At 40.4% G+C, this 11,810-nt stretch overlaps 1 protein-coding gene across 1 annotated transcript; it reads left to right on the top strand.

The window, feature by feature from the left end:
• The first annotated feature begins 10,588 nt into the window (after positions 1-10,588).
• On the top strand, positions 10,589-11,539 carry LOC132234142 (olfactory receptor-like protein OLF4). Its single transcript, XM_059695192.1, has one exon. It carries the CDS (start codon positions 10,592-10,594, stop codon positions 11,537-11,539), a length of 948 nt encoding a protein of 315 aa, XP_059551175.1. The 5' UTR covers positions 10,589-10,591.
• The last annotated feature ends 271 nt before the right edge of the window (positions 11,540-11,810 follow it).

Consider the following 11,810-nt stretch of genomic DNA (forward strand, 5'->3'; position numbering starts at 1 on the left):
GATTTCATAGATGCCTCATGATTGTTGCAATTTTAATAAGGACCACAAGAGCCCATCCAGCCACAGCATTGACTGTGGTCTGAGGAACCAATAGCAGGGCCCAAGGCCAGTGCCCAGGCATTTTCAGCCTATAGCATTACCATCAATAGGCCGAGACTTATAAGGAATAATGATAGAATCAACATTATCAGGAAGAGCAGTGAGAGTACTGGTGTATAAAGAATGAGAAACATAACAGTTAAAATTTAGGTGTCAGATTTTCCTGGAATGAAGTTATATAAATAGTGTGAGTAACCAAGCAAAGTTTTCCCAGTGAGTAATAAAAGTTATGCTATTCTATCTATAAAATGGGAACACTTCCTTACAATGATGTATGTCATTTGAGAATAAATTAATCTTCAAAAATCCATATTGTCTATGAAATAAACTGGAATTTTCATTCTGATGAAGGTTGGAAATCACTATGTGAGCTTAGAACAAAGGAGAAAGGGAAAGACTCTCTGTATAACAGACGTGGCAGAAAGTGTAATAAAATGGTTACTTAAATTTTACAGAGAAGTTGACCTCAAACAAAAGGAAATTCCAGGAAATAAATAATAGAAGCAAGTTGTACAAACACAATCTGATTAAAGGTTCTTAATTTCTGATTTTCATTCTTGAAACCTGGAAATTAAGTGCACTTTTTCAGACTCAGCACAGTTGTTTTTTTTAATAGCTGCCATCCCAAAGAATCTTTTCGGGGCCCCTTTTATTCCAACAAAGTCCACAAAAGCTTTCATTGCTTTGTTATATGACTGTAAACAATGAATCACCATGATCCTCTTTACCTTATTTGTGATGGTAGTGGGATAATAAACCTAATTCAGATAAATGTTGTTAAAAATAAATGAAATGTTTGGAAATACCGTTAAGTCCATGAACTCTCTTACAAGTAAGAAGTATGTGTAGGTGCATACATGTGTGCATTTGTAGATGATTAAAATAAGCACTCACACACATATATACAAAGACTCATTAATAATCCCATATTTTATGTAGAAAGAAAATTTGTGAGAAATTTGGGTAGGATAGAAATTAAAAGAATAAATGGCTGAAGTGAAATAAAGGAATGTAGAAATTCAGGCACAAAGACACTATAGGGCAGGGGTGGGCAACCTTTTTGTGAGTGCATGCCCAAACCAGCAAAATCTCTGACTCAAAATCCTTCTGATGTCAACCCTAATTTTTTGAGAACATGTTATGCCTGCTTGATATGTCTTAAGGTGTACGTATGTGAAGAACCTTGAAGAAATAATAAAATTCATTCGAGCGACAAAAACAGTATATGATGATGAAAAATACATTTATTTTTTAATGTATACATGTACACTGATAGTCCGAGAGAAAACTTTATGACTCCGTTTGATATTATCAGTGGGACTTTTGCTGCTGCATCACAGATGACAGAGATTTTACATCAGGTTTTTATTTCGTGACCTTCAGAGATATGCAGGAGCTACCACTTTCATCCGTCAGGCTATTCCTATTATGAGACTTAACAAAATTCATCACTGAGAACAAAGGCTCACAAGCGTATGTGGATGAAACCAAAACACGGGTCGGATCTAGCAAGGCAGGGAGAGTTAAGGCACAGGCATAGAAATTGCTCTTCCCCTCTCTCGTCAATCCATGTCTATGGTCTTCAAGATAACTTGTTATGTAAAATTATTTATTTGTCTAAGATGCACCTACACTGAATTTATCTGAAAAATAAAAAAGTCGATATTAAGATAAAAATTGTAAATGGAAGATTATAAGAGAGGGTTTCACGTGCCAGCATAAGTTACTGGTGTGCCATGTTTGGCACGCATGTCAGGGGCTGCCCACCCCTGCTATAGGGAATTCACGGTACCAACTAATGGGGTATAATCTTCAAATTGACTTTAGATATTTTACTTATACTTAAATTTAGATTGTAACACAAAATATCCTTAATCAAGGGAAGCTAGGTGAATTAATTGAGAAGCTACTATCCTGTTTCCTCCAGAAAAAAAAAAGTTTGGCCCGGCCAGCATGGCTCAGTGGTTGAGCTTGGACCTATGAACCAGGAGGTCAAGGTTCAATTCCCGGTCAAGGCACATGCCTGGGTGCAGGCTCCATCCCCAGTGTGGGGCATGCAGGAGGCAGCCAATCAATGATACTCGCTCATCATTGATGTTTCTATCTCTCTCTACCTCTCCTTTCTGAAATCAATAAAAATATATTTTTTACAAAATAAAAAGTTTGGGTAAATGTCTGTGTTATAATAACACAGCCCTCTGTGGCTGTTGTAATAAAATACTGAAATCGGTGGCATAAAAGAAACACATTTATACTCTTCATTGTTTTGGAGGTCAGAAGTCTGAAACAAGTCTCAATGGACTAAAATCAGGTTGTCTGCAGGGCCAGTTCCCTCTGCAGGCTGCAGGAAAGAATCCGTTTCCTCTTCTTTCCCAGGTTCTCAAGGCCACAGCATTCCTTGGCTCGTGGCCCCTTCTCCATCTCCACAGACAGCAGTGCAGACCATCTCCAAAAACCCCTCTGATTCCAACCATTTTTCCTTTTTCTTCTGCATTCTAGGACCATAGTGATTACATTAGTCCCATCTGCATAATTATGTTCCAACTTCTAATCTAAAAGGAAGATCATTGTACTATTGTTGTTCTATCTGCGGGGATTAAATGTGGACATTAAAGACATAAACATTTTTTTAAAGTCAGCTGATTAGCAAAATATTCCATCTTCTAACTTAATTCCCCCCTTTAATATAAAAATAATATATTCAAAGTTTCTGGAATTGGATTCAGACATCTTTTGGAGGCTGCTATTTATCTGCTACACAGTCTTTTTCAGAAATACATTATTGGATGTCCCTCTAGGGCCTTTATTTTTAAAATGCACAAAGCCTTTCTCAGAAGATGTTGCGCAAGAACTTTAATTTTTTTTATTCTTTTAATATATTTTTATTGATTTCAGAGAGGAAGGGAGAGAGATAAACATCAATGATGAGAGGGAATCATTGATTGGCTGCTTCTTGCACGCCCCCTACTGGGGATTGAGCCCACAACCCGAGCACATGCCCCTGACCAGAATCAAACTTGGGATGCTTCAGTCCACAGGCTGACGCTCTATTCACTGAGCCAAACCAGCTGAGCATGGACCTTTATATACATGAACCAAATGCAGAATTCATAACAGCTTCTGGAATAAGAAAATATATTATTCATTCAAATTACATAGAAATAGCCCAACCAGTGTTGCTCAGTGGTTGAGCATCGACCCAGGAACCAAGAGGTCATGGTTCGATTCCTGGTCAGGGCACATGCTCGGGTTATAGGCTCCATCCCCAGTGAGTGCATGCAGGAGGCAGCTGATCAATGATGTTTGTCTCTCATGAATGTTTCTATCTCTCTATCCTTCTCCCTTCATCTCCTTCTAAAAATCAATAAAAGCCTTTTTTTTAACTACACAGAAATAAAGTTTTGGTTCAGAAGACCTAAAACTACCTACAACTTGCCTCTGACACAGAGCCACAGCCTTGGTGGTCACAGAGTGGTCCTCAGACCAGGACCAGCAGCATCCACACCTCCTGGGAGACATGGATTTTGAGAATCTCTGGGCCCACCCAGATCTGCAAAGGAACTAGAATCCTGAATGATTCATATGCACATTGAAGTATTGGAAGTGCTGGACTCACTAGGTTTTCACCTTTCACTTGCCAATTGAGGCAGGATAACATTTGTGTTGGCCATTAGAGGTGTTCAGCGGCATCCCTCCAGACACGGACAAATATCCCCTCGGGAAAATCATCTCAGGTTGAGAATCACTGGCCCAGCCTTTGAAAACTGAAAGCAACGTGACAGATTCCAATCGAGGCCCATCCCTTACTCATCTTGTAACTTTGAGCAGATCACTAAACCCCTTCAAGCCCCATTTCTGCAAAGGGGAATAGAGTTCATAATAGAACTATCTTATAGAGTGGATTTTTCAAAAAAAAAAATGATGCCTATAAGATGCTAAGCGCAGGTTATGTGGCATAAGAATATCTACATATATGTCCTATTTCACATATATTTTATAATGAGGGACTTAATGACAGCCTTTAACTTGTGAAATAAGTACAAAATCCTTAATCATTTTGACAAATGTGTCCTGAAGCCAAAGACTGTGGAGTCAGAATTGCAATTGCCTATCAAAAGAACACAGCTCTCCCCTTGTTGAAGAGGAAGATAGCAATTCTCTGGACACATCAGGGCTGTGTCCCCACCAAAGATCGGTGTTGTAGGACCAAAGGGACTTGGTCCTGGCAGGTTTCTCAGACATTGGGGAAAATATTATCTCAGCTTAGCAGTAACTCAGAGTAGGAGGTCAGCTCTTTGGAAAGCAAGAAGATCAAGGTCAAGGGAAAATAAAAACTAAATGTACTTGACTTCTAACCTGGTCCCTTAAGATCAGAGAATCATTAGGAAAATATTGCTTTCTGTATATTCCAGAGGCCCACAGGGAAATCATGTGCTTAGATGTTAGAACAACACAAGGGAAATGTGCCTGATGAGCAGGTATAGAGAGAGCTATAGATATCTCCTCTGTAGTCCTCAGCTTGTACAACGCTGGAAGGCAGCACATGGCTGTTGCTTTTTATTTCTAAGCTGGTTCAGGAACTGATGCTTCACTCCTTCCTGCTGTTTCGTGTGGGGCAGAGCTTCAGTCTCATCATCAACCTTTCAGGGAGCAATTCAGACTTCCACACGGAGACCTTCCTCTCAGAGATCCCATCCTGGTGAGTCTGAGAGCCCATGAGGTACATTAGGAAAGGGTCAGACAGGATGGAATCTCGTAACTTTTACCTGAGTCACTGTGACCCTAATCAGCCCAGCCCAGAGACCAGGTATCTCTGTTTGTACGCTTGGTTAAGTAACTAATTTATTCTTAATTTAATTAATATGTTAATAAGGATGTTTCTCTTTGAATCTGAAATACAGGACCCAAAGTTGGCAATTAGGTGGTGGGAACAGGAATCCAGTTTGATGACACTGTAGAATGAGTGAGATGCATAAAATGATTGCAGTAAAATGAAAACATATCTGAGGAGTTCTGTTGTTCAGGGAGAAAGAAATAGAGATTCACTGTGGAGGATAATGCAGTGACGTGAGTGTTTGTGTTAAATTTCCAAGATGAGGTGTGTTTGAGCATGTTTTGTATTTATTGAAAAGACCCTGCCCAGTGCAGGGAGACGGTACCTTGCAACAGCAGTTGGTGAGACGTGCATTGCAGCATCTGCTCTCATGCTGGGTATTCACACGAGAAAAACTATTTAAAACTCAAAGAGGAATACTAAATACTAAATTGAAAGACAAGCTTTGCCATATAGTAAATGTTCATATACATTGAGACCTAATTCCGGAATCTTGAAATGAATAGTAACTGAGCATCTGCTATGTGCCAAAACATTCTGGGAACTTTATGTATTATATTCTTCTAAATCTACAATTTAATTATTAACCCATGTTGATATCATTAAATTATGTCTTCTTTAAGTTAGTGTTTGATTCTTCATTCAATTGTGTTTATTATGTTTGTTTTGAAACTACTCGTTTTCACCTGGTTTATTATCCCTTCTTTCTTTCCATGTTTTGTTTCTATGTATGTTCGTATCTATGCACATACCTTTGTGAAAAACTCAAAATGTGAACAAAGCAGGTAAAGTCCCTGCTCTTTTTTTTTTAATTGTTTAAAGTATTACAAATAGAAGAGCATATGTCTCCTTTTTCCCCTGTTGACCTCCCCCTGGCAGCACATGCCTTCACCTACCTAGTGTCTGTGCCCATTGGTTATGGTTCACTTTTGATCATGCAGTGAAACAGTGAGGGCAGAGAATAATGAAATAAATGTGTGCTTAAAATAATGTCCTCAGGAAGATTCACTTGAAGAAAGCTATTCAGTGTAAAAATTGTCATGGTGTGGGCAGGATGTGTAAAGCATGGTCTGGGGAGGTTTTGCATGTTGGACATAGACCTGAACCAGGACCAGAGGGTGCCCCATGAGTTTGTCACAAAAGAGGTCAAAACCCAAAGCCCAAGAAATAATAGAAAAGGTGCCACTTCAGAAAAGGAAGAAAGGAGCTTATCCTCCCTCAGACCAAATAAAAATGAACTGGTCAAATAATTATGAAATAGCTCCAGAAAAAACAAGTCTTCAGTGCTTGATATTTAAAATGTTCCCCTTGATATTTTCTTCTGTGAAGTGTTGGTTTATCCCTTTGCTTTGGGTATACAATATGTAAAGTGACACCATAAAGATATCACCTCTTTTGTCTCTTAGACAAGTTTCTTTTTGTTCTCTTATTATTTTGCTGGGCATCTGGGGAATGTGTTTAGGGTTCAAATGCTGCCGGAACCAAGGAAGATTTTTCTTCCTCACACCTGAGCTTATTAGAGCTGGACAAGACGCCTAATGAGCCAATTAGTTTAGGAGTCATTTATTGCGCACGGCCCAGAAGGAGGTGTCTCTTTCCAAATCTCTGAGCAACCCATACAGGACTTTTTTTGTATTTATACTTTCGAGCCTCATTGCAGATATCAAAAAGGGCTCTATGTGAGTTATTGTTACAGACAGTTGTAACCTTGAATACATAATGAGTTTGCACTTGGCATAATTATTATCAGTAATAGTGTATTACATTGGATGGCTGGCTTGCAAGGTCAGACAGTTAATTTTATCTTTTTCTATTATTTGAACTAAAAACAGTGTCATTTTATAGAATAACAGACTGTCTTAAAGTGACAGAGTTTACAGGACTAGGGACTACCTAACAATAGCAGAGAGTTTCAAACAGCAGTTTTCTATACAAGATGGAAGTTACTATGCTTCCATTTCATTCCTTTTTCTCTCACTCTGTTTATTCAACAGGATTTTTATACAACTACAACTATTATTTTATGTTTCATTCTTTATTAAAGTATGCTTAGCATACAATATTATATTAACTTCAGGTGTACAACATAGTGATTCAACAGTTAAATTCTTACAATGTGGTCACCACAGTAAGTCTAGTATACATCTGTCACTGTGCAAAGTTATTAAGATATTATTGATTATATTCCTTGTGCTATACACTACATATCATGATTTATTTATTTTATAACTCCAAGTTTGTACCTTGTATTCCCCTTCACATTTTTCACCCATTCCCTCACCCCCTTTTTCACCCATACCCTCACCCCCATCTGTTTGTTCTGTGTATCTATGAGTTTGTTTTTCTTTGGTTTGGTTGTTTGTTTGTTTTGTTTTGTTTAAGATTCTACATGTCAGTGGAATTTTATGGTATTTGTCTATCTGTCTGACTTATTTTACTTAGCATAATGCTCCCTAGACCTGTCCCATGCTGTTGCAAATAGCAAGGCTTTATTCTTTTTATTTCTGAGTAATATTCTATAGTGTATATACCAAGTAGAGCAAAAGTAAGTTTATAGTTCTGAGTACACAGAACACAGTTTATTCTTGTTTTATTACTTTTTAATTATTGTATTACTAGAGGCCCGGTGCACTAATTCGTGCATGGGTATGGTCCCTAGGCCTGGCCTGTGATCAGGTCCATCTTCCCCAGCTGGCCACAGCCGTCCCCAACCCCCACCACCACCCACTGCCCAACGCTACCCACCCCTGGTTCCCTGTTCACCATCAGGCAATTGGAGCCTCCAGGCTTGGGGGAGGGACCAAGAGGTTGGCCATTCTGCCCGCTCCCTGGCCCTGCCCCCCACCCCAGTTTCCCAGTTTCCATTGGGCGATTGGAACCTGCCAGGGAAATGGACCAAGAGGTGGTCAGTGCGCCTCATAGTGACTTGCAATCCAAGGCTTGCCTGTGTCTCAGGCCAGCCCTGGGCAGCTGGGGGGCTGAGGGGACTGGAGGACTCTGGAGGCAGGCGTGTGGAGTGGCCGAGCCCTCCTTGCCTCACGCCTGCTGCCCAGGCGGGACTGAGGAAACTGAGCAACGAAATCTTGTGGCTGTGGGCACCGTTATCTTTGAGGGCATGGCAGTCAATTAGAATGTTCCCTCCCTTCTATTTTAAGATCTCTGGAGTCAAGCATTTAAGTATTTATTTAATAATCTTTCCACCCTCATGCTACAAAAACACCCAAGTAAACAGTTTAGTTTTTAATAAGTATGCTTGTTTCTCTGAAACTTAGGAAAGACAGATTATTAAGTCTAGAAACAGTACCAAAAAAGAGCAGAATAACAGCATAAATCTGTTCTCTACCTGTCACCTAGTATTTTGCCAGAGCCCAGTTCCCCTACAGAGGAGGGAAACCATGAGGAAGGGTTCTCCTTCCTTAGTGCCTTTTAAGTACCGTTTTCAAAACTTTTCTGGAAACTGTGCAGGCACCAGCACAGGCTGCGGACCTGATGCAGCCATGGCTCAGTAGGAGGCTCCATCAACCTTCCACTCACTTGTTGTGAATAATGTCCACAATGTAGTTCTACAGAATAGAGAAGACCGTATAGCACTGCCTCTCCCTTTGTGAGTAGAGCGGATAATAAGCCTGTGTCATTAGCCATCACATAGCCACAGACTGCAGAAAGAAACACCTTAGTCTTGCCAGACGTACATAAGTTCTTCTCCCTTTATCAGTCACTCCCCATCTCCCAATAAAATGGGCTACTCTTTGTGTCTCCCTGTTCCCTTCAATAATGCAACCATCAGTTTACAACACACTTTTTCTACCAAGTAATCTTAATGAATAGAAGAATAGAGCCAACAAAAGTAGAATATTTCATTCCTTCTCCAAGCCTTTTACATCTCTAAATCTAGATTGTTGACAAAATTTTGGCATGGTTGCATGTTTTGTTTGTTTTGAGCTGTTTTTGCTTTCTGATTTCATTTTGTTTGTGGTTTCTTTATTTTTTCAAGACATTGTTACAGTGAGCTGTCTTCTGTACTAATGAGGAAAAAATAAAACTGATATTTAAAAAATGGGGGGGGAAAAGAATATTCCCTCCTTATTGGCTGTGGGTACTGCCATCTTTGAGGATGGAGAAGTCAATTACCATATACCCTCCTTATTGGCTGGGGGTGCCACGATCTTTTGCAATGGTGTGAGGGCCATTAGCATATTACCCTTTTATTATATAGGATTTTCCATGTGAACAACTGTAAATCTACTTTTGCCCCTGTGTGTGTGTGCACCATATTCTTTATCCATTCATTTGTCGATGGACTCCCAGCAATGCTACTTCTGGTATTTATCTGAAAATAACAAAATAACTAATTCAAAAATATATGGCCACCCTGTGTTCACTGCAGCTATATTTACACTAGTTAAGCTATAAACAGATTTTTTAAATGTTTGTTTAAATATACAGCAGAAAACTGGCCATCCCAAAATGGAGCCCAAGTTTATTTGTCTATGGGAGGGATACGAATTGGAATTCCTAGAAACCATTTCTACAATATACACGTGAACAATATGGCCAACTTAGGTTAGAGCCACTCCTTGTCAAATCAGGCTGAGAAAGGCATAGAATAATACAAGCATGTAATAGTGTGTCTGTGTGTGTGTGTGTGTGTGTGTGTGTATGCCCTCATGCGCGCAGTCCTCAATACAGGAGGACTAGGGATCATATGCTTCGAGGTAACGCTAACAATACAGGAGCCAGAACTCGATCAAGAGAAGGTACTGAGTGAGGAGGGGATCTGTTCCCATCCATGGGGCACGTTTGCACCAAACTGCAAGAGGCAGTGTGAATGAGGAAGTCCCAGTGTCTGAGGTTTCAACAGTAGCAGAGAGGCCCCAACTTGTCTGACACCGTCTCTCATCCTCTTCCTCATGCTCATTCACCTCCAACACTGGTTTCCTTTTTTGGCTGAACATGAAAACAAACATCTTCCTCGGGACCTTTACCCTGGCTATTCCCTCTGCCCAGCACACACTCTCCCACAGAACCTTGCATCTCCCCCTCTTACTTGAGATCTCTTTACAAATGACATCTTGTTTGTAGGTCTTGCGTAAACACCCATGAAAAATGAAACACACTATTCATTTCTTTATACCTGCTCTCCTTTTCTTCATAACACCTGTCACCATCTGAAATGTTATATATATAGTTAATCCTCACATGAGTCAATGTTTTCCATTGATTTTCAGGGCTAGCAGAGAGAAACATCCATGTGAGAGAGACACACCAATTGGTTACCTTCCACACCCACCCTGACCCACAGCCAGGGATTATATCCATCATTGAATTGTAGAAACTTTGTTCTTCAGCACCCTATATTTACAGCATGTACAGTGCCTAAAATTGGTTAGCATTCAATTTATATTCTTGAAACAAATGAAAAATGTCTCATTAAAACTGTAGAATACATAATACCTTAAGGAAAAAAGATGATTGATACAAAAAGCTTCATATAACAGGTGACCAGGGGCTTTCCCAAAAGGGGACCAGATTCATACACAGTATATTAAAATTAATTCTTTCTCTACAAATACAACTGTTAGCATTTCAAATATGTAATACAAGTTTTTGTGAATTAGTCATATTATTTCCCTCTTTCCTAGTAGTCACCTCCACCATATGCAACCAGGGAATGGTACACAAACTTCAGAATTTATTCTTCTGGGATTTTCAGAGGACCCAGAACTGCAGCCCCTCATATTTGGGCTTTTCCTCTCCATGTACCTGATCACTGTGTTGGGAAACCTGCTCATCATCCTGGCTGTCAGCTCAGACTCCCACCTCCACACACCCATGTACTTCTTCCTCTCCAATCTGTCCTTGGTAGACATCTGTTTCACCTCCACCACTGTCCCAAAGATGCTGGTCAACATCCAGACACAGAGGAAAGCCATCACCTATGCAGGATGCATCACACAGATATATTTTCTTATACTCTTTTCAGTATCAGACGTTTTTCTCCTGACAGCGATGGCCTATGACCGGTTTGTGGCCATCTGCCACCCCCTGCACTATTTGGCCATCATGAACCCCCAGCTCTGTAGACTGCTGGTTCTGATGTCTTGGATCATGAGTACCCTGAATTCCTTGTTACATTGCTTAATGGCATTGAGGCTGTCCTTCTGTGCAAACTTGGAAATCCCCCACTTCATCTGTGAACTCAACCAGATGATCCAACTTGCCTGTTCTGACACCTTTCTTAACAACATGGTGATGTATTTTGCAGCTGTCCTGCTGGGGGTAGGTTCTTTCCTTGGGATCCTTTACTCATATTCTAAGATAGTGTCCTGCATACGTGGAATGTCATCAGCTCAGGGGAAGTACAAAGCATTTTCTACGTGTGTGTCTCACCTCTCGGTTGTCTTCTTATTTTATTGTACACTGCTAGGCGTATACCTCAGCTCTGCTGCTATCCAGAGCTCACATTCAAGTGAATCAGCCTCAGTGATGTACATTGTGGTCGCACCCATGTTGAACCCCTTCATCTACAGTCTCAGAAACAAAGACATCAAACAGGCTCTGAAGACATTCTTTGTGAAGGAAACTACAAACAGGAAGTTGTCCTAAGACTGAAGATGTACCCCTGATGGCAGAGGTCAAAGTCTCAGATTCAGACATAGAAGCATGGAACAGACTGTCGAATCTCAGAGGGAAGGCCCGGCGGGGGGTGGGGGGGGTGAGTGGGTGGGAAGAGATCAAGCAAAGAACTTATATGCATATATGCATAACTCCTAACACAGACAGTAAGGTGGTAAAGGCCTGGGTCAGGGGGCAGGAGTGGGCTAGACGGGGTCAATGGGTGAAAAAGGGGGAAATATCTAATACTTTGAACAATAAA

This window comes from Myotis daubentonii, chromosome 5 (assembly GCF_963259705.1).
Source record: "Myotis daubentonii chromosome 5, mMyoDau2.1, whole genome shotgun sequence".
NCBI classification, from domain to species: Eukaryota; Metazoa; Chordata; class Mammalia; order Chiroptera; family Vespertilionidae; genus Myotis; species Myotis daubentonii.